Here is a 24,197-nt window from a genome sequence, read left to right on the forward strand (position 1 = left end):
CTACATTCAAAACATTTTTCATATACAAATACATACTTTTACACTATAAATTAGCTCATTACCCCTCCACACTCCCCAATTTATTTATTTTTTGTAATAAAAAGAAGAAAAAATAACAATTAAAAAAACCCATAAATTGTTACTTTAGGGACTGAACTTTTTAAATATTTATGTCAAGAGGGTACAACACTGTTACTTTATAAACTATTGGCTTGTAATTAGGGATGGACGCAAAACTGAAAAAATGCACCTTTATTTCCAAATAAAATATTGGCGCCAAACATTGTGATAGGGACATCATTTAAATGGTGTAATAACCGAGACAAATGGGCACATTTCATGGGTTTTAATTACAGTAGCATGCATTATTTGAAAACTATAAAGGCCGAAAACTGAAAAATAATAAAAAAAATGTTCCCACATTTTTTCCTATTTTCCCATTAAAACACATTTAGAATAAAATAATTCTTGGCATAATGTCCCACCTAAAGAAAGCCCAATTGGTGGCGAAAAAAACAAGATATAGTTAATTTCATTACGATAAGTAATAATAAAGTTAAACCAAAGACTGTGAGATAAATATGAAGGTAGGTATGGCTCGACCGACAAAATCACATAAATCAAATCCTTACAAATATACAAAATCTTTATTAGTAATCCTTAGACTTATTTTAAAAAAACATAAAAATGTGCCCCCAGCCCTCCACCCACATTTCCCACAGGCAGACCACTCCTGAACCACCCACTCCCACCTCCCTAACCGACCAATAGATCTCACTACACTAACAGTGGTCAGTTCAATGTTTTTATGCAAATATATGCAGCTTGAAAATCAACGGATGAAGCTGAGATGGGATTTGACTGGTCCATTTTCAAGCTGCATAATTTAGAGTTGGTCACTTCCAAGTTCTGAGCTGATGCAGAATTGTGCAATCACTTATGGCGAGATTTATCCAGTAACTGGAGATTTGGAACAAAAGTGCTAATTATGCACTCTGTGTGGAATCTAAAAGCCAGTGTGACCATACTGTCTACATCACATGGTGAGTTGGCTCCATTTGTGCTGCAGATCTTCCAGTCCTTTCAGAAAGCGTGGATGTTGTGATTTCTGATGTTCCATTTGGAAAGAAGTTCACATGTTCTAAAGACATGAAAGAGCTGCTTCCTGACCTCATCCGGGAGATGGAGCGGTATGTACACATTCAGATTATTATAGAATGAGTTACGGGTAAAGTTGCTGGAAAGGCCGCTATAATAACAACTCTCTATTTATATTTTTCAATATTTCATTTTTCTAAGTATTATTGTTGATATTAATTTATAAAGCAACATCAGGTACCACAGTGCTGAATAGTTGTGGGAGTTGATGTAACTCTTCCACTGACCATGTTTTGATCTGATTTTTGCATTGGACACGATTTACCAATCGCAAGTGCACCATGGTTAGCAAAGCAGTGTTTGGGTTAAGTGGGGAACGTGGGACACTGAGGCCACAAAGCACTATATTATGGAAAATGACAAGGAGGAGCATTGAGACTAACAGGGATGGACTTCACTGATCAGCACTAGCTCTACCATATGTTTGTTTGGGGTTTAGATTGCAAACATACTGACCCATGCCGCATATGCTTGTAAAGACTGTTTCTTGGTACTGTAATCCAGTGTTGAATTTCCAGTGATGAGGCTTGCCTTGCCACTGCCATCTCTGTTTAGAAAGCGGGTCACTGTATCTCAGTCCAGTGGAGCACGAGGCTTTGGCCTAAGTAAAAGTTGTCACCACCCGAGGCAAATCAAATAGTTCACTGGGTTGGTTTATAGAAGAAGTGACACTGGAGTACTTGACTTTTTATGGACTTTTATTCATTTTTAACATTGTGGTTGTGCTGATATAGTGGATAATTTTGTAGTTTTATAGAATAGAAATCCTAATACAACTATGCTTCTTCCCCAGAACGGTTTATATGCTGAAACCACCAACCATGCTCCACCAACTTACACTTTTGCACTAGTATGTTAAACTTCATACAAATCCTTCCAAAGTTAGGGCAATAAATGTTGCATCAAAAATAAATCATCATCTCTACAGCAGTAGGGTTGCAATTAACCTTTCTTGTGGGAACCTCTAAAGAATTGCAATGCAAAATGACTGTTAGGCCTGCCTGCCCCACCCACCCACATACCTCTTATACACTGCATACGTATATGTATGCCACCGGTGAGTTGGGCGCAGGTAGGCTGAATGACGGCTCACCCTGCTGCCACACAAATTCCCATCAGCATTAAATGCTATTCTCCCTCTGAGTCGTATCAGCTTGAAAGGAGAAGTAATTCAGGGTCCAGAGATCCCTGGAACCCTGAATTACCCATGCGTGGGGTGCGCACTATAGCACTAGTGTTGTAGCGGCACCCGAGCCAGGCTCCACATGGCCAGTGCTGTGCCCTGAAACCGTCTGCATCGTTGTGCACTGCTGTGTTCTCCCCAGGCTCTCTAAGCTGGGTGGTGCACCCGGCTAATTTTGGTGAGCACCCAGCTGTCTTTGGTTCCCTCCTTCATTCTCCTCCTATGCTGTTAGCAGAGTTGTGCTGGCCCTGCATTCCCTGTCGCTCCTCACGCGCCTGGAAAAAAATTCTGGGGAGAACACTGCACTTGTAAAGGAGCAGCGCCTAGCAGAACTCTTTTCATATTTGCATCCTTCTTACCCTAAGCTTGTGAGCACACTTCTACTGAAAGTCCTCACAGCCAGTGGTAAAGAGGGTAACCTCCTGCTACTGACATAATCTACTAGTCACTGTCCCTGCGAGGGTGTGGGCTTCATTATTATTTCCCTTTTTTAAATCATTCATGTAAGTTTATTTTCAAATTCATGCGAAATTGAACCTAGAGCTCAAAATACCAGTAGTTACATGTTTACAATCAAATCTATATCTATCTATCTATATATATATATATATATATATATACCGTATATACTCGCATACAAGCCGAATTTTTGACCCCCAAAAAGGGGGTCAAAAGTTGGGGGGTCGGCTTGTATGCGAGTCTTCCCTGGTGGTCTAGTGGTGGGTGGTCGGGTGGTCCGCGCCCCGCTCCCCCCCCCCTCCCCGCTCCCCCCGCGGCCGCTGCTGCTATTACCTTGTTAGACAGCGGCCGCTTCCTAATCCGCGTTCCTCTTCTTTCTCAGAGTGTATCACAGCAGCGCGCCCGGCGCTGCTGCTGTGACGATGCAGGGGGCAGGAAAGAGCGGTTCCCTTGGTAACAGCGATACAGATCGCCGCTATAGGGAGCCGCTGAGAAAGAAGAGGAACGCGGATTAGGAAGCGGCCGCTGTCTAACAAGGTAATAGCAGCAGCGGCGGCCGCGGGGGGGAGCACTACCCACCTATGCTGGGCACTATACTGGCTAAACTGGGTACTATACTAGCTAAACTGGGCACTATACTGGCTAAACTGGGCACTATACTGGCTAAACTGGGCACTATACTGGCTAAACTGGGCACTTTACTAGCCATACTGGGGCACTATACTAGCTAAACTGGGCACTATACTAGCTAAACTGGGCACTTTACTAGCCATACTGGGGCACTATACTAGCTAAACTGGGCACTATACTAGCTAAACTGGGCACTATACTGGCTAAACTGGGCACTATACTGGCTAAACTGGGCACTATACTGGCTAAACTGGGCACTATACTGGCTAAACTGGGCACTATACTGGCTAAACTGGGCACTATACTAACTAAACTGGGCACTTTACTAGCCATACTGGGACACTATACTAGCTAAACTGGGCACTATACTAGCTAAACTGAGGCACTACCTACCCATACTGGGCACTATACTGGCTATACTGGGCACTTTACTAGCTATACTGGGCACTATACTAGCTATACTGGACACTACCTACCTATACTGGGCACTATACTAGCTATATTGGGACACACTGGGGGGCTGCACCAATCCAGCATTTCCTACCCCCGGCTTATATGGGGGTCAATCATTTTCCCCTGTTTTTTCAGGGAAAAGTTGGGGGGTCGGCTTATATGCGGGTCGGCTTATATGCGAGTATATACGGTATATATATATATATATATTGTAAATATATGTCTGCACACTCCAATATTTCAACCATGCAGTTTCCAAAGTATAGCAGTGTGCTTTAACCCTGAAACGATCGTCTTTATTATAAATGTACTCCTACAGTACATTTATAATACAGACGATCGTTTCAGGGTTAAAGTGTACATCTTCTTCAGGGTGAGGGACACAGATGCCAGTGTCCTAAGTATACGCCCAACTTGGCTGTGCTATCTGTTTGTATACAGTTCTTGGATATACATTTTTGCCAATTCCAGTCGCACAAAAAATTGTGTCGTAATCCACGACTCAACTCCCTAGCCTTGTTTTTTTTTTTTTCTTTTGTTATTTGCTAAGGAAACTGCATGGTGCATCTACTTGACTATTCTTCCCTGCACACATACATCAAGGCAGAGCATTTTAGTGCTTGAAAACTATCCATGTAAACAAGGCCTTAAAGGGTAACTGAGCTGAAATATAAAAGTTAATCTTTACTTACCTGGGGCTTCTTCCAGCCTCTAGAAGTCTGCGTGGTTCCTCGCTACAATTCTGCTGCCCTCCAATGCGCTGCTACCCGCTCCATAAGATTGCTTATCACAGCTGTGGTCGTGGTCTTCTGCGTCCCCCCACCTCTCGTGACCGTGCTCTTGTGGCCGGGAGAGTGTGATTGCGAGAGGTGCACAAGACACACACCACGGCCACAGCTGTGGTTGCCAATCTTATGGATGGGCTAATGGCGCATTGGAAGGCAGTGGAACTGCAGAGGGGGGGCCACACAGACTGCTAGGGGCTGGATGAAGCCCCAGGTAAATAAACATTAACTTTAAAATTTCAGCATGGCTATCCTTTAAAGATTTGGTTCTATGTTTATAAATACTTAAATAAAATAGATTCTGTCATTGAAAATAACAGAGCCTTTTCAATCAGTAAGCACACTGCTATACTTTGGAAACTGAAGCCATATATTTGTATTTGCAGAGTCCTACGTGTTGGAGGAGTGATGGTGCTACTGCTCAGTCAAAACCTCCACTATCATCTGAAGAAAAAATGTCATTTTAAATCTGCTGAAACCACCAGATCCCCTAATAATGCATCGGACTCTTCTAATCCAAAGGAGGATGAACATACACTTCCCACAGAAGAGCTTCTACAGGAGAATGACTGTTTTAAGTCTTTGGTTCATGTTGAATCCCATTCAGTAAGCCTTGGAGTGACTGAAGCTGTGATATTTAAATGTAAAAAGACTTAATTAAAAAAAATTTAAAATTTGTTACTATTGGTATCGTATCCGAAATATATTAACTGGCTGCTTTTAAACCAGTCAATGAGTTTTGAAGTTACATCAGGAAAAGAAACGCACATGAAACAACTTCAAGCTGAAGATTGGTCCATTCGTATTGTATTGAAAGTGTTTAGCAAATTGTTTTCCCCAAATACCTTTTAGCATTGCTATACCTGAAGCTTCAAATACTGGTTTGTTTACATCTGAAACATTATGTTGAAATCATTGTATTTCTTCCTGTGGTGTACATATATACCGTAATATGTTATAGCAACGCTTACTAAAGATAAACTCTACTGAATATAATTTCATGAATAAAATGACTTTTTTTTTTTTTACAATATTACTTTTAGAAATGATTTAGTCAGTGTTTGCCCATTGTAAAATCTTTCCCCTCCCTGAATTATATTCTTAAATGTATCACAGGTAGTGACATCTTTATTGCTACCAGTGGCATCACTGTGGAATGTTTATACATTTCAAAGTGAGAAGGAACAACATTTGGGTCTTGATGTTAATTTTTTCAACTTTGATGTAAATGGATAATCCAAATGCACTTCTTGCTGATTTGGGTTGGATTAATGCTGCATAAATTTATTCAATCTCACAAAGGCCAGAAACATTTGCATCTAAGTTCCCATTTCTATTGTGGATTTGATTAATGATGTTGATATGATTACAAAAAAAAAACTTGTGGTGTTCTGTTTTTACAAGACAGGATCCATGTTGTAATTGGCTGAAGTTCCTCAGGGAAAGCTGGTCACAGTGCCAGAATAGAAAGGGAGTGATTATTTTGCAGAGGGCACCTCTAGGTGTTGTAATTAAACTGCCAGACTTACATTATATACACACTTTAACTTTCTCTGACCCTAAAGGATCTTTAGTGATTGCTTCAAGTGAATGCTTAAGAATGATTGTTGTACAGACACACTGCTCATATTATGGACAAGCAGCCTGTTCTTTATTATAGAGAGGGGAGAATTAATGGAAGACGTCCTATAGTAACCTCTCTTGAATAACTGAAGACCCAGGCACTAGATCATATATGCTTGGGGAGGAGTATGACCTTATGGGTCTGGCACTAGCTCATACATGTAATTGAATCAGCATAGGTCACAAGTAGGTATGTGATACAATTCCACCGTGCTTCACATCTGAGGTATTAGGCCAATAAAAGTGAATCCCAGCACCCAAAAGGAAAAAGGCTTACCAGCCAATAACAACCCACGTTATAAGGTTTTATACATAGCATGAGGCTCCCACTGGTCACAGAACTGTTCCAACCTTTAACTGCGTAAAGTCGTCCTTCAGATAGCATCGGTGTCAGGAATATATTGGGGTGCTTATGATGTAAGGATAATATTTTCATTTTTCTGTCTACTGGGTAAAACCTCAGATGTGTATTGGGCTTGGGTGTAATTGGTCACCTGGCCAGAGTAAACTAAAGTCTAATGTAATTCGGTATGTAGATGTCCATTACCTCTGCCCCATTGTCCAGCAGGGGAAACTGTGTCTACTGCTAATTAGCTGCCAATTGAGGAAGAATAGGCTGGTCGGCATGGCTTTTGAGTCTGGTGTCAGCTATTGTCCCATTATACAAGGAAAGCCTGCTAGAGTCTTGGGGGCAGGGGGAAGCTGACACCTGAATGTTTGAAATGTATTTGACAGCCTACGGGAAATTATGGAAGGGGTGAAGTCCTTTTGATACCATTTTCTACCTGTGGAAATTGAATTATTGGTGGAGGTGCAACCTCCTTAGCTTTGATCAGCTAGGAAGTACTGTCAACAATGGGGTTGTCACCTGTAACGTGGACTAGGGAAATCTTTTCATGTATGTGGGCTAATGTACATTTTTCGCAGGTGGATGTTAGATCTCTGGAGATCCAATTATGACTGAGGATGTAATTAAATCTAGCTTCCCCCCGTCCACACAGGCTTACAGCCTCGAGGCGAATATTTCATTATAAAAACCAGGGGACATCTACCTCAAATCAGTTCTCTTCTGACGGTAGTGGCAGCCGGTCTCCTGGCCCAAGCTAGTGAACTCCTGGTCTAACCAGAATTGTGTCCGTCCACCAAAGTCCAAGGTTCTTCTATCTGGATTCCTGTATTTTTGGTAAGCAAATTGCTTGGTGTTGTATCTTTGTAACCTGTTATCTTTGTAACTTTTATCTTGTAACTATTTTTACTTTGTTTTTTGTAATCTTTTTGTATATATTAAGTTCTGCACTGTTCTATGTTTTTCTAGAATATTAAATTATTATTTAATAAGTTTGACTTCTGCCGTACTAAACTAACACTCATAGCCTAGAAGAGACTGAAGTGTAACCGTGTATAAGTTCATGCCTAATTGTACGCTTGAGCAACACTACCGTATGAAATTGTAATTGCATTGTGTGTGGGGGCGTTTGTCCTACGTTGGCCTAAGCGCGCAGCTGACCCAACGTACGAACAACGCCAGTGCGAGTAGCGACAGCAGAGTGGCTAACAGTATCGTTCGGAACGACTGTTAGTGGGTCTTTGCTTCACGACAGTGTAAGATTGCAACTGTGTGTGTGTGTGGGTGCGTGGCGTTCCCGTATTTGGCCTAAGCGCAAAGCTGACCCAAATACGAAAACGCAGATTGCGTATTGAGCACTCGATAGCTGAGTGAACGTGTCTAGCAACGCTAGTGGTGGCAGTGGGAAGTGTTTGAGGGGTTCCAGCCTTGTTTGTAGCTTAAATAAGGCTGTTCCCCGCTTAATCTGGTCAAACCCGCAGTCGGGAACCGTATACGCAGGCGTGCCGCGGGCCGGTTCCTGACAATCGGTATAAGATTGATATTTCATAAAATGATAAAAAACAGCAGTACTAAGTGTAGACCCCTTTATTGAAGATACATGAACCATAAAATCATAAGACATAAAGAGTCCCAAAGTTTGGAAGGAGATGAGCAACACCACACATTCTTGTTCCTACCACTGGCGAGTATACACACGCTATTTTAATTTGGGTTACCCATAACTTTGGGCCCCGTATGTGAATACTGTTTTTATGTCTTATTATTTTATGTTTAATTTATCCTCCAACAAAGCGGATATAGAGCAGTTGGATCTGATGGTCCTGGCACTAGCGTATGTATGCTGGGAAGAAGTATGACCTGAAGGCCCAGGAGCTAACTCATACATGCCGGGAAAAGGTATGATTTAAAGGCTGTGGCACTAGCTTACACATGCCAGGGGTGGAGTATGACCTGGGTGCCCTGGCATGCCTACATGCCCTGGAGAAGTATGACATGATGGTCCTGACACTAGCTCATATATGCCAGGGGAGGACTATAACCTGAAGGCCTTGACACTAGTTCATTCCTATTAAGGTAGGGATATGGCCTCATTGCACTAGCTCATACTGTGAATGCCTGGGGAGTACTATGACCTAAAGGCCTTGGCACTAGCTCATTGCTATTAACCACTTCGGGACCGGACGTCTCTGGCCCTTTAAGAACCAGATCTGTCCTTTCCCTTTGTAAACATTGATTACTGTGATTGGCTCACAGTAATCACCAGCTCGGGAGCCAATTTTATTGGCTCCTGATTGAGATACAGAGCTCTGCTCTCAGCGTGACAGCAGAATGATTGGGCTGCAGCGACAGAGAGGCGGAAACTGCGGTTGCATGGAATGCGGAAAATGAAATCTACGCCCTGGCAGGCTTAAGCGAACATAAACAGGGGGTACATTTTAACTACGATAGTCCAAAAGTGGTTAAGGTAGGTATATGGCCTGATTGTCCTAGCACTAGCTGATTCTGTACATGCGAGGGGAGGACTATGACCTGAAGGCCTTGGCACTAGCTCATACCTCCCAAGGGAGGAGTATGACCTGAAGGTCCTGGCCCTGACTGATGCATGATTGTCTTGAGTAAGCAGTCCAAATTGCTTTTTGAAGAGGGAATATAGGAGAGCACTCAAACTAACTTCCACGACAGACATAAGAAAGCTGTCAGTATGCTAATTCCATGGCTGTGGTGCTCCTCCTCTGACTGAAAAAATCTGAATCATTGCCATGAAACAAGTATTCTGATTAGTATGCTAGAGTGTCAAAACACTTTGACAGGTATGCTTTAAATTCAAAATCAAAACCCCTTTAATCAAAGTGTTAACTATCTTTGGAAGTAAAGCATTGACCGCTAATATTAATTTTTCTTTTGCAAGAACTAAGGAAGGCAAACTGGTGAAGCTGACAGCGGAATGATTAGGCTTATAAAATGCAGCCTATTAATTAGAGAATTTTGTAACATTCAGACATGAAAAAATAAACAGCCTGCCCTTGTAATCATCTGCGATCACGGAATGTGCCTTTGTTCACACTTCAAAGTCAGACCTTCAATTAATACGAGCTAGTTATCTGGTTATTCAACTAGGAATGAATCCTTCAAAGGGAAAATGCAGCTTCATTTTAGCAGCATTAAAAGTAGGTAACAGCATAACCTATTGCTTTTTATAGGGCTAGTCCAGTTACTGGGTACAGGATATAAGAAGGTCTGATACTAATATACAATTTTCCGCTGGGGGCCACGTAACGTCCTCACATGTGCCTGACATGGCGGCTTGTCTGGGACTGTCAGATTTTAGGTCGCTTCCAGCCTTATCTTTGGACCAACACGGTGCATATGGGGTCAGGCCTGGCACTTCCATAGGGGCAGGGCAACTACCCCAGGGCCCCCCTAGTGCTGCCAAAGCCTCTGCCACAGTATTTGCCAGAATTGCAACTCAACTGTCTGGGTGGCCACTCCCATCATCACGGGATGAACATGGGAGTGCACGGAGTAATGGAGGACCATGCCCGTGTAAGAAGTCCGATATTGCTGAAAATATTGTATCAACAATGGGATATTAATAAAGACAACAATACCAATTTCTCGTAAGTTCTAGGTGGTCGTTTGGCAAAGAAATACACATCAACAACAGTATAAATAAAGTTTATATTGCATGTGATATTTGCGATACAGGTACAGACATTGATGAATTACAGAAAACAAGATTTACAGAGCAATTGGTCCAGATAAAAACATACACCATAGAAAACAATGCCCACAAATTATACATTAACCACTTTAGGACCGGCCGCCTGACCCCCCTTAAGGACCAGGGCAATTTGCATGGAGGGGGGGGGGCGCCTTTGGGGGGTCGGGCGGCTGGATCCCTTCTGTGACTGGCTGGGCATCTTGTCTCCCATGGAGGCAGGTGTCCCCCCTGTAGCTGGCAGCTTTCACTCACCTTCCAGGCTCCAGCGATGACCCGCAGTGGCCACCTCATCAGCCGGCATCTACGCTCCAAATGACGCTCAGGTCCGGGTCACGGCTTGATGACGTCATCAAGCCGGGACCCGGCGCTGACGTCAGACAGAGCAGAGATGCCGGCCAGAGCAGAGAGGGGCGCCGATCGTCGCTGGAACGGCAGGGAGGTGAGTGGATCCTCTTCTTTCCCCCCTGCCGCCGCTGTCAAAGTGATCACTACGATCCGCCGGCGATGGCTGCTGATCACTCGGGGGAGATGCCAGCTGTCATATGACAGCTTAATCTCCCCCTCCGGGTACGCACGATCGCGTCGGGACGGTTTGTTAGCACGGACGTTGAATCAACGTCCGGTCAGAACGGTAGCACCACCTGCTGGAAGTTGATTCAATGTACCTGGTCCGCAAGTGGTTAATCTATAACATTATTGCAGCTTCCTAATATATCCTAAAATACAGCCCACACTACACAGACCCATTACATCGTACCAAGTCAGCACACACAGCAGTCCCACCAGCAGATCAAAGAACAAAAAAGCCCCCACCAGCCACATGGTCAAAAACTATATCTCCTTGACTCCACCCCCTCACCACACATCACTTCCCTTTTACAAGGCTCATTGTTATTGGCTGAAAGAAAGCTTTTCAGCAGATTTAAACTTTATCTCCGCCTTAAAGGATACCACAACTGACATGTGGCATAATGAGATAGACATGGGTATGTACAGTGCCTAGCACACAAATAACTATGCTGTGTTCCTTTTTTTTCTTTCTCTGCCTGAAAGAGGTAAATATCAGGTATGTAAGTGGCTGACTCAGTCCTGACTCAGACAGGAAGTGACTACAGTGTGACCCTCACTGATAAGAATTTCACCCTTTTTTATCTCTTTCTTGCTCTCAGAAGCCTCTTTCTTCTAGGAAAGTGTTTTATAGTTGGAATTTCTTATCAGTGAAGGTCACACTGTAGTCACTTCCTGTCTGAGTCAGGACTGAGTCAGCCACTTACATACCTGATATTTACCTCTTTCAGGCAGAGAAAGAAAAAAAGGAACACAGCATAGTTATTTGTGTGCTAGGCACTGTACATACCCATGTCTATCTCATTATGCCACATGTCAGTTGTGGTATCCTTTAAGGTCAGTTTGGCAGGATGTGAAGGCTTTTGTTTACCAATTGCTTGTGGAAGAAGATCATAGCACCCAGGCTATTGCTTACCTGAGTGCTTGGAAATGGCTGCTCAAACAAACAAAAGCTTTGAGTCCTGTATAACTCATTTCTTACAATCCCCCACTTGAAGGTGTCACGCTACAGTGCGTGGTTCGGCGGGGGGTGGGGGGGGTGGTGGCCCTAGAGCTGTGCAGCCACACTCGCGGCAATGCGGACTGCGCAGCCGCGGCCAGCTCTGGCAGCCATATTAGGAGTGGCAGGAGAGCCCGACCCAGCCGGTGGGGTCGCGAGCAGCACGGGGGGCGATTTCACTAAGGGGACCCGGCGGAACTGCATGGAGGGCCCGGATGGCGTCCTCCGTGCATTTAAACATCATGCAGGTACTTTACTTTTTTTGTGCTTTTGGCCTCGTAAGTCTTTTAAATTATAAGCTTGTAAACAGTGATAGACGCAAAACGGAAAAAATTCACCTTTATTTCCAAATAAAATATTGGCGCCATACATTGTGATAGGGACAAAATTTAAATAGTGTCATAACCGAGACAAACGGGCAAATAAAATACATAGGTTTTAATTATGGTAGTGTGGATTATTTTAAAGCTATAATGGCCGAAAACTGTGAGAAATAATGAATTTTTTAAAAAAATTTCTTATTAATCCTGTTAAAATGCATTTATAAAACAATAATTCTTAGCAAAATGTATCACCCAAAGAAAGCCTAATTTGTGGCGTAAAAAACAAGATATAGATCAATAAATTGTGATAAGTAGTGATAAAGTTATTAGCGATTGAATGGGAGGTAAAAATTGCTTTGATGCATAAGGTTAAAAATCCCCGCGGGCTAAAGTGGTTAAATTACAAATTTTAAGACATGTTAAATCGGGTTCACCTGAAACAAATTGTTGCCTTTGCAAAAAGCAAAATTCAAAAACATTTCAGTGGCCCGCAACTTTGTGCATGGATCTTTGAAAGAGGTGAGCCAACACAAACATTCAATCTCACCTTCCATGCCTCAGGCTATTCACAAACCCTTTACTACAGTAGACAAACAAAGGCAACCCATACACATTTCCATAGCTACAGTCAGAATACCTGAACCTACAAAAGTAATTTAGAACTTGACTTTTCTGACTGTAGATAAAATTATCAAACAAATTAAGAGGCTTATTCCTAACTCTAAAAATATGTTAGGATCCTCTTCATACATACACACATACATAGACAGACAAACAATAAAACATAGCTGGGATCTTCTTTTGTTTCTCGGTTTCCTACAAAACAGAAACTGAAAAACCATTATTAACATTTGACAAAGTTCCACCTAGGAAAACTGTGTTCTGGAATGTTCCTCATTGTCCTACATTCCGGTATCTCCTGCTGTATTTCACTGTCCTCCTGAGCAAATTTCCCTCAAAGCCAACTTATCTCAGCTTGTAATTGCTTATTCTGTACTCTGAGAACTTTGTAAGGAACCCATGCCCTATCCTGGCTCCTCTGCCTGTTTCCCCACCTAGGAGAGTACACTTCAGTTTCTCTCCTCCGGGTAAGCAATTTGTTATCTCTGAAATAATTCTGCCTGTCTCTCTCAAGTGACGGGCAAAACTGTTTTATGTGGCCCTGCTCCCCACATTGGAAGCACCGCCGGGTCTCATGCCTTCTCTGGGGCTTATTCACTATATGTACAGCTCTGTCCCTTACAGGCTGCACCGCAAAAATTATTGAAATTTCTCTTTTGCTGTACTGATGATTTAAAAGGGTTTCTTTTCAAATCATCTCTATGACTCTCTAATGTCCTGTTCCTCTGAATTGGTCTTGCCAGGACAGGCTCTTTCTGCTTACTCTCTGGCACTTCAAAAACTGAAGAAACACAGCATTCAGAAGAACTACTATAATCAGCATTACTTTCACCTGGACACGGATTCATTATTTCATTACTGGAGGACACAGACAATGGCTATCATTCATAAAGCATTTCCGCATGCGGAAATGCTTAAAACAGCTGACTTTACCGACCACTTAGCAAAGTCAGCATTCATAAAGACTCTTTCCGCATGAAAAAATTACACTACCGAGCAGAGTGATAAATCACCGCCTTGTGCGGTGATTATCGGAACAAATGTAGTAAAATGTTAATTCATAAAGAACACCTCAAACGGTGTGAGGTCGGGAAGTACCGCTCCCTCTAAAGTGGCGATACCAATGTAAGTGAATGGAGACACACAGACCTCCCAGGCAGCTGCAGCAGAGCGGAACACGGAGAAATGTATCAACTCTGCAGCTTCCGTGTCTCCGCCTGCCTACCGCCAGCCTAGTTCGGGGAATCTCCGCACTGCTACCGCACATGAATACATTTCTATGAATGCCCACCTAGAAGTCTAAAATACCGGCAGCAGTGTTTTCCCGCACTGATTCCCCTTACCGACAGCTCCTTTATGAATCATAGCCAATGTTTCCAACTTGCATCGTGCATCCTTCAACTGCTCTGTCAGACCTGCGTTCTGAAGAAGCAATCTTTTATTTTCCTCAATTTGTTGCAGGGTAATGGCAACCACATTGGCCTCTTCAGCAGCAACTGTTAAAACGGAGACTGCACTTTGTAAGTCTTTTACATTGTCCTTCAGCCTCTGAACCTCATTTTCTAAGATTGATTTTTATTCAAGAACACCCCTGTGTTGCTCTGCTATCCATTGGGCTGCAAAAATAAGCATAGCTTTGCCCTCTTTTTTCTTCAAACTCTTATTTATATCATACACATACATCTGGGCATGCTTCCACGGATCTACATAGCTTTGCAATGTATTAACAATATTTTCCTGGTTTTTCAATTTAGTCAGTTGCACAGAGGTCTCCATTTTGTTTATCCCAAAACAAGACAATGGCCAGTCTATTCAATTCAAGGGCTTTGATCACTGTACACAACAATAGGCAGGATCTACACTGAAACCATGTGGCTGCTCTGTCTGTCATGTAACCTCAACATCAGACCTAAATCACAAATCCAACATGCAATATTATACAGTTCTTAACCTCCCTGCCGTTATAAAAAATTGCTGCGCACGGCAGGGAGGGTGTTTTTTGGCATTTTTTTTTTTTTTTAGCATGTAGCTAGCCTAGCGCTAGCTACATGCTTCCCCCCTCCCTGCGGCGTCCCCCCGAATGCGCCGATCGCCGCCGGCGCATATACCCATCCGGAAATCCCGTTCTGAACGGGATTTCCAGGAGGGCTTCCCCCGTCGCCATGGCGACGGGCGCGATGACGTCACCGACGTCATCGACGTCAGAGGGAGTCCCGAACCACCCCTCGACGCTGCCTGGCACTGATTGGCCAGGCAGCGCATGGGTCTCAGGGGGGGGCACCCTCTGATGCGGCGGGTTATGGCGAATCGGCGCGGAGCGGCGGCGATCGTAAGTTACACGCAGCTAGCAAAGTGCTAGCTGCGTGTAACAAAAAAAAAATTATGCAAATCGGCCCAGCAGGGCCTGAGGAATCCTCCGGGGCAGGTTACCCCGAGCTGAGCTCGGGATAACCGGCAGGGAGGTTAATATGCTTTCCTGCCAAATCATAACACACCTCCTACCTGCCGCTCTTACACCCACCCGGACAGGTGTCGCTACGTTCAAAGGGCACCACTATATAGTTTATTTGGAGACCTTGGAGTGGAGGGGGGGGGGAGGAATTTAACAGAAATAAAAGGGCCCTACCCTAATGCCTCTTATGGGGGCTGCCCAGGTTAATTTTGCTCTGAGTTCCCATTTTCATTAGACCCCTGTATTGGGTAAGGCAGGAGTTGCCCAGCAGCAGATTTTCAGGCCTTTCCATGACAGTATAATGATGAGGGAGTAAAACCAAGCACAATCTATGTATAGGAAACGAGTATGCATTTTTGTTATTATGTAGTTATATAACAGTGACATCTGCAGTACTTTTCTGAGCCCATTGGAGAACCTGAAAGAGGAAAGAAAAGGTGTTTTGTTTTCTTTAATGAATTGTGAATTATAGTTTACCATTTAGTATTATTCAATATACGTCTTTAAATAAATTAAATTAATAGTACGAATATATACCTACAGTATGTACTGTAAATGTATATTGTGTCTTGTATGTTTTTCATATACAGTACTTATGGAATGACACCCCTTCCAGACACAATACCAGAAAAAGTGGGCTAGACTCGCAAAAATCGTTGTTACAGTCCAAAGAAATTCCAATCAATCAATATATTTCACTTCAATCATTTTTGAGAGGGAAGTGCAATACCTACTATTTTAAATATTGCCATCTGGGCACCTCCACATAGCTTTACTGGAGAGTACATTTGAAATCGGCGCCGGTAGACTTGGGCGCAGGATACAGCAGTATATAGCTGATCCTGCTTCTGCACAAGTCCGGGCCGATTTAATTACTATTCCCCCTCCAGGCCGACATGGATAGTGGGGGAATGAAATAATTCGTCTTCCAGTGATTGCTGGAGGCCGAATTATTATGTTTTTAAGCAACCTCGGCTCCGTCGTCTGACGGAGCCGACGTTACTCACTGAGCGCTTCAATAGGAATGATTCCTATTGAAGTCTATGGAGGCGCCGGCTGCGCCCAAATCTAGCAGCGCTGAAAAGCACTGCTCCGTTACTGGAGATTCAAGTTTTTCAGAGTCCATAGTCATGCCACTAATGCTGAACATACACGGTTCGTTTTTTACTTATCAATCGAGCTGCTGATGGCTCGATTGATAATATCCGACAGGTCCGATGACCCGCCGGATAGATTCCCTGCTCGATCCCCGGGAATCGATTCGCGCAGATGAGCGGTGACGCGCCGGCATCGAGCCACTGGCTCGATACCGGCGCATAAACTGACCGTGTATGCCTAGCATAACAGTCCCCTGCTGGGGCTCTCCCAAGCCAGTCCCTATCATAGTCATAATATAGTGTCCCTATCATAGGCTAAGAGCAATTTTGTTGGGAAACCAATTAGCTTACCTGTATGTTTTTAAGATGTGGAAGGAAAACTGAGTGTCTAGGAAACCGAACACAAAGACGAAGATAACATACAAACTTCTGGACTGTATTTGAACCAAAAACCCTAGTGTTGCAAGGTGAGCATGCTACCCACTACACCACCATGCTGCCCCTATAAAAGCGTACCTGGGATTCCAGTACTCTTATGCTGAGATATACCTTTGTTGCTGAGCTGTCCCATTAGATTGGAACATATCATTCCACATCAATGTGTCTTACTTAGAATAAACTGAAAATAGAAATTCTACCCATGAGGTTTTCAGCAGAAATTGGTCTTTGAGAGCTTACTTAAATTCTAAGTAGCTTTAAATGAAATGAACATTGGGGAGGAAACGTATCAATTTGCAAACCGTTCTCAGCAGGGAGTGTCTGAAAGGGCTGGTGCACACCAAGAGCGATTCTGAGCGCTTTGAAAAGCGCTTGGCTAATGTTTTCGTATGGGATGGATTAAACCAGAGTGATGTGATTTTTTTTTGTGTGTTTCCAAAACGCAAACACGGGTCCTGCAGCATTTCTGGGGCGATTTAGCCTCAATGTTTCGTATAGGAAAATGGAAAATTGCTTTAAAAAACTCCAGAACAGAGGGATTTTCCAAGCGTTTTTGTTGTTTGTTTGTTTTTTTTTGTTTTTTTTTACAAAAGCTGTACAGTTCCAGTACTGTACAAAAAATTTTAAATTGCTACACCAAAACGCTCCAAAAATCGCTAGGCATAACGAGAAAATTGCTAGGCAAATGCCTAAAAGAGCTTAAAAAAATCACTTCTAAAAACACTTAAGGTGGCCATACACTGGCCCGATTTGCGGCAGTTTCGACAGCAGATTCAATCACTGGGATCGAATCTGCTGCCAATCGTTCGCGCAACACGCACCCGCCGATCCGATTTCCTCCCGAAATCGGATCGGTCCGTCGATCGCGCCGTGCGGGAAATTACCCTCGATCGCCCGCGGGTAGGGAGCGCGTCGCTAGCGGCGGCCGATCCGATCAGGTATACATTACCTGAGGCTGGCTCCCGGGCATCCCGTCCGTCACTGCTCCCGTCATGGCACCTCTGGCATCCTCGTATAACTTCCGCTGTCATGCCAGTGACAGCGGAAGTACAACTAGAGGGCGCTCTATTTGAACTTCCGCTGTCACTGGTGTGATAGCTTAAGTTCTATGCGGATGCCGGAGCCGGAGGTGCCACATGACGGGGACATCACGCCCGGGAGCCAGCCTCAGGTAATGTATACCGGCGGGGGGAGCGGCGGCAGCACCACCACAACAGATTGTGATCGGTTTCAGGCTGAAATCGATTCACAATCTGTTTGCAGGAAAGGCAGCCATACGATCCCTCTCTGATCAGATTCGATCAGATAGGGATCTGTCAGCTGGTCGATCTGATGGCACATCGACCAGTGTATGGCTGCCTTTAGGCCCGTTTACACTTAATTAGTTGGCAGTGGTGCTCATCTGGATTCCGGATATCCGAACTACCCGGATAATCTGAAATGTTTCCGCTATCCGACCCCGGATTCGGATTCTGGATAGTTGACCAAATCCGGAATGCGGTATCCGGATAGAAATTCAGGTATCCGGGTCGGATATCAAAATCCGGATAGCGTAACCACGGAGATGACGGATAGCGTAACCACGGAGAGGGCTCCCAGCAGAAGCCCTAGCAACCAATCACAGAGGAGAACTCTGGTCAGCCCCTCCTGTATATAAAGTGGCGGCCATGAGAAAATCGTCCTTGCTTGTGACTGCCCACTGAGAGACATCTCCAGTGCTGTTTGGCTAAGCAAGTGCTTTATACTGTGAGAAAACCTTGTGTTTTTGCACATAAACACCTGTACTATACCACTCTTTTATTGCTGTTTAGTTAGCTAGCTTGTATTTTGATTTTAGTTAGTGTGTGTAACAGTCTCTATGCTGCAGCAGCTCTGCTAGTAGTTAGGTCCTGTCTGTGTCTGTGCCCCAGGCGGCGGCGTTTGCAATCCCATTAATTATAATGAATGGGATCGCTGGCGCAAACGGGTCAAAATGCAGGCAACCATGCACTGCGATTCAGTGGTGAATCATAACGCATGTATGGAAACAGCAGACAGTGCAGTCTATGCACTCTGATGTCCCTGCAGTCCATATGTGCGTCTGAAAGCGTGTATATGGAAACGAGGAGCCCTGAAGGAAACCAGAGCTAAAAGGCTCTGGTAAATAGGGAAGGTGCAGTGGGTAGGGGGTATAAGCAGATACTTACCGGGCCTCCCGTTCCCCTCCATCACTCGCCATTCTACTACAATCAGTCCTGTTATTCCCGGTGACTTCAAACCCGGACAAACTGCGTCGCCAATGCGCAGTATGTCCGTTCTGCTCCCCTGTGACCGTTCAGAGTGATGTCACAGGACTGAAACACACTTGCTCCACCCACGTCTTCACTTAGCATGTGATGCTCGCTGCAGTGGAGCATGCACACCAGGATGCAAGAACGGGGGAGCGAGTGTGCTCCTGTCCTGTGACATCACTGCGCGACCACAGGGGAGCAGAACGGACATGCTGCGCATGTGCAGCGCAGTATGTCCAGGTTTGAAGTCACCGAGAGAGACAGGACTGATTGCAAGAAAACGGCATGCGATTTTCATTGCGTTTTTTAGGTAGGAAACCAGGAAATGATTGCCTCAGCAAAATTGCAAGCGCACAAAAATCGCAATTAGAAATACGATAAAAAACAAAATCAAACTGCGTTTGCAATTGCACATGTGATTTTTAGTGTGTACAGCTCAAAAGGTATTTCCTGTATGGCAGTTGCTAAGTCTAACTGCCAACATACTAAGATACCAGCCAGCAGGGGCGTTCCTAGGGTCCTTGGAGATCGGGGGCACCAGGTGGGGGGTGGCAAAAATGGGCGTGACCATGCAGAGAGTGGGTGTGGCTTTGGGTGGGGCCAAATGTACATGAACTTAGCAGCGGTGTAAGCTACAGATAACAGGCCTGCCCATCGAAATATTGGATTGAGCCCCCTGTCCTTTATTTAGATAATTTACAATTAGTATAGGCATTGATCAAAGATGTATACAGACATACAATTTTGATTGGTCAATCACTGACCAATTTTACCAGCCCCGTGCAGTAAGTGGGCCAACAGACAATGAGTTTAATGAACAGAGCTAAAGTTGGCTAATCAAAATTGTATGTGTGTACCAGGCTTTACAGCTAATACTGTACATACTGAAAGTAGCAGGGATCAGCATACAATATAGCTGGTTTACAATCAGTAAAGGCACAGAGTAACACCTTACACTGTACACACTGAAGGTAGATCAGCACACAGTGCAGGCACTAGAGAACAGCTTATACTGTACATACTGTAGGCAGCAGAGATCAGCACACTGCAGCTAGCATGCTGAAAAATATGAGGGTTACGTTGTGCGGCGCGCCGAAAAATGGGTGGGCCATGGACCAGAATGTGGGTGCAATGGTGGGACATTTGATTAGGACAGTGGTGGCCAACCTTTTGGAGGCCGAGTGCCCAAACTGCAACCCAAAAGTCACTTATTTATCGCAAAGTGGCAACAGCAATTTAAACTAAATACTGTACAAACGTTTTAACTCATACATGAACATTATGGAAAATTCAAGTTGAAAATAAACTGTGAAGATACCGGAAAATTGAATACTCACCTACAGGTAATTTTCCTTTCCTATTTGTCTCCATGGCAGCACACTACGGGTCAGCTCCGCCCCCTGACCCCTCCAGGACTGGTCTGTATAAATTTCCCAGCCCCTCCCCAGTCCAGTGCTTTTTTAGTAGTCATAAACAGACTGAGTTGGTACTGGGTGGGCCTCCGTGTGCTGCCATGGAGACAAATAGGAAAGGAAAATTACCTGTAGGTGAGTATTCAATTTTCCGGTTTCCTATCTGTCTCCCTGGCAGCACACTACGGGATTTACGTATTATTGAAATAGGGTGGGAAGAAAAATACTGCAACGAACTCTGCTTGACACTCGATTTAATCGTTTACTTTATAACACATATGTTGCAATAGTATACATTCCCAGTGTACTGGTTCAGAATTAACAGAAAATAAAGAAACAAAGCAAAATTAAAGCAGATTATATCTCTGAATTTACAGCGGCTGAAAGTATCTCTCTTCCAAACTGTGCTGTGGTTAAGGCTCCCGGATCTACTCTGTAATGGGAGACAAATGTATTGGTTGATGACCAATTTGCGGCCCGGCAGATCATCTCTGGTGATACCTTCACCCATGCTGCCCAGCTTGTAGCGATTGATCTGGTCGAATGTGCTGTTAGTTGTCTAGGGGGATCCTGCCCCATACTCTTATAGGCCACACTTATTGCTCTAACTAGCCATGTTGCGATGGTTCTAGAGCTCGCCGGCTGTCCCTTTCTACCTCCTGCTGGTACAATAAATAGTCTATTGGTTTTCCGAATATCCTCTGTCCTGGATATGTATAATCTCAGAAGCTGAGGGATATCTAGCGAATTAGGGCTCTCCATCTGCGGATCCGAGAATGTCGGTAAGTTCCACTCTTGATTAAAATGGAAGGAACTGGACACCTTTGGTATGAATTCCTCGACTGGTCTGAGGGTGACTCTGTCATGATAGAATTGTGTATAGGGTGCTCTGCAACTTAACGCCTGAATTTCGGAGACCCTCCTGGCCGAAGTTATTGCCGTTAGAAACACTATCTTTAAGGTTAGATTATAGAGGTTACACTCGGCTATCGGTTCAAAAGGAGGTCGCGTGAGACCTTTGAGTACTACAGGTAGACTCCACTGAGGGTACCAAGCTTTCTTCGGTGGCCTGATCTTTGTTACTGCTTTTATGAACTGTATAATCAGTGGGTGTAGTGCCCATTTATAATGCGTTAATGCTGATATGGCTGAGACCTGCGTTCTAATAGTACTGAGGCTGAGACCTAGATTTACTCCTGCCTGCAGGAAGTCCAGAACAGCGTTTACGTCCATTGTTGTAATTTGTAGACCTCTCTCCTCCAACGACTGTAGAAATTTCCTCCATGTTCTGTGGTAGGTCGAGTTTGTCGAGCCTTTCCTTGATCTTAGTAATGTATCTATGACCTGTGTTGAGCAGCCTAAACGTCTCAATGTCGCCCTCTCAGTTTCCACGCCGTCAAACTGAAGATCTTCGGATGTGGATGCCTGATTTTCCCCTGGGTTAGCAAGTCCGGTGGACATGGGAGTCTCATTGGTGGTGCTATCATTAGTTTCTGGAGCAATGGAAACCAAGGCCTGCGTGGCCAATCGGGTGCTATCATAATTATTGTTGCCGATTCTTCTCGGACCTTCCTCAGAGTCCGATGGATCAATGGGATAGGAGGGAAGAGGTAACCCAGACTGAAGTTCCATGAGACCGACAGGGCATCCCATTCCGCTGCCTGTTGGCATTTGTAACGTGAGTAGAACGTCGGGCATTTGGCATTCTGCGGGGTTGCCATGATATCTACCTGCGGTGAGCCCCACTTCTGACATATCATGTTGAATATTTGTGGGTTGAGTTCCCACTCTTTGTTGTCGAGCCATTGCCGACTGAGGGAGTCCGCTACATAATTGTGAGTGCCTGGGATATGTACTGCCTGTAGGGTAGCCAAGTTCGCCTGTGCCCACCTCATGATCGGTGTTATCTCTCTGAGGAGTGTCCAACTCCGTGTTCCCCCCTGGTTCTGCAAATATGCCACTGCAGTAGTATTGTCCATTTTGAGTAATACATCTTTGTTCTTTATCCTGCTGGAAAAAACTATTAAGGCTCTGAATGCTGCTCTGATCTCTAATATATTCGCTGGGGTGTGTTGTGGATCTGTCTCCCAACGGCCCTGGGCGTACCTGCTGTCTAGGTGGGCTCCCCAGCCCCATTAGCTGGCGTCTGTCGTAATTACCACCTGTTTGTTCGTCACCAGCTTGTGGTGTCTTGTTAGATTTTCCATGATTGTCCACCACCTCAATTCCTTTTTCATGTCCGGCAGTATGTGTACTGTCTGTTGAAAATCTATCCCGTTCCATTGGTCTAAGAATCTCTTCTGGAGTATTCTCACATTCCACCTGGCCCATTTCACCATTGGTATTGCTGCCATCAGGAGGCCTATGGTAGATAGGCACTGCCTTGCTGAAAGTAGCTGTGTGTGTTGTATTTGTGACGCCCTCAGAATTATTGTTTGGATCTTGTCGTGTGGTAATTTTATTGCGTTCTGCACTGTGTCCAGCTCTGCCCCCAGAAATATGAGATTCTGTGTTGGTTGTAAATTGCTTTTTTCCCAGTTGATTAACCATCCAAAGCTCTGCAGAGTGTGTATCATGATCTCTCTGTGTTGTAGTAGGGTTGACTTCGTTTGAGCTACAAGTAATATGTCGTCTAAATAGTGGAAGGTTTGAAGTCCCTTCTGCCGTAGTAGGGAAATGATTGTCACTAGAGTCTTTGTGAAAGTTCTGGGTGCCGTGTTTATTCCGAACGGCAGTACACGGAATTGGTAATGATCGTTTGCGACCGCAAACCTGAGGTATCTCTGGTAACTGTCCTTGATAGGAATGTGTAAATATGCGTCTGCTAAATCTAGCGAGAGCATCCAGTCGTCTAAGCCAATAGCCGGCAAAATAGTTTGGAGAAATTCCATTCTGAATCTTTCCACTTGTATGTGCTGGTTGAGTTGGCGTAAATCTAATACCGGGCGTAACTGGCCCGATTTCTTTACAACAAAAAACAGTGGGGAATAAAACCCCTGTGACCTTTCTGCTGTGGGGACCTCCACTATTGCTTTCTTTGTAAGTAGTTCTTGTATGTATTGTTGTAGTATCCCCCGGCGTTGGAGTGACTGCGGTATTCTCGTGGGCACGAACAGGTCTTGAGGGGGTTTTCCTTTGAAGGCCCACGAGTGTCCGTGTATTAGGGTATTGATTACCCAAGGGTCCCGTATGTGTTCCGCCCAGATGTTGCTGTAGTTCCGGAGCCTCCCCCCTACCGGTTCTAGTTGGGCGGACGAATTCTCAGAAGGATTTTTGAGTTTGAGCTCCTGTCGTGGGGTTACGTTGTCTATTGAATTTGGAGAGGGATGATTGAACTCCCTTCCACTGCCTCCGAAAGGGCTGGCTGCTCTTAGACGCCCGAAAGTCCCTGTTCCTAGACTGGAAACCCCTGTTGTTCTGTCTTCGCGTTCTACCCTGCCTTCTGTCCTGGGGAATCAGTCCAGATCTTCCCCCCGTTACCCTAGAGATGGCCGTGTCCATCTTGGGCCCGAAAAGGTTTTTCCCATCATATGGTATCTTGCACCAACTGGTCTTCGATGTCACATCCGCGGACCATGGCTTCAGCCATAAGGCGCGTTTTGCTGCGATAGCGTGGAACATAGCCCGTGCCATGCCACGAATTGTATCTATGGCTG

General features: G+C 44.5%; 1 protein-coding gene across 1 annotated transcript in view; it reads left to right on the forward strand.

Annotated features, from left to right (window-relative positions):
* THUMPD2 (THUMP domain containing 2) overlaps nt 1-7,629 on the forward strand; it is a 43,669-nt gene extending 36,040 nt beyond the window's left edge. The window contains exons 9-10 of the mRNA XM_068232148.1: nt 1,070-1,190; nt 5,055-7,629. Of these exons, the coding sequence (XP_068088249.1) occupies nt 1,070-1,190; nt 5,055-5,325 (392 nt within the window). The 3' untranslated portion in view covers nt 5,326-7,629. The remainder of the gene's footprint in view (nt 1-1,069; nt 1,191-5,054) is intronic.
* Nucleotides 7,630-24,197: the final 16,568 nt, after the last annotated feature.

The sequence above is a fragment of the Hyperolius riggenbachi genome, chromosome 4, assembly GCF_040937935.1.
Source record: "Hyperolius riggenbachi isolate aHypRig1 chromosome 4, aHypRig1.pri, whole genome shotgun sequence".
NCBI classification, from domain to species: Eukaryota; Metazoa; Chordata; class Amphibia; order Anura; family Hyperoliidae; genus Hyperolius; species Hyperolius riggenbachi.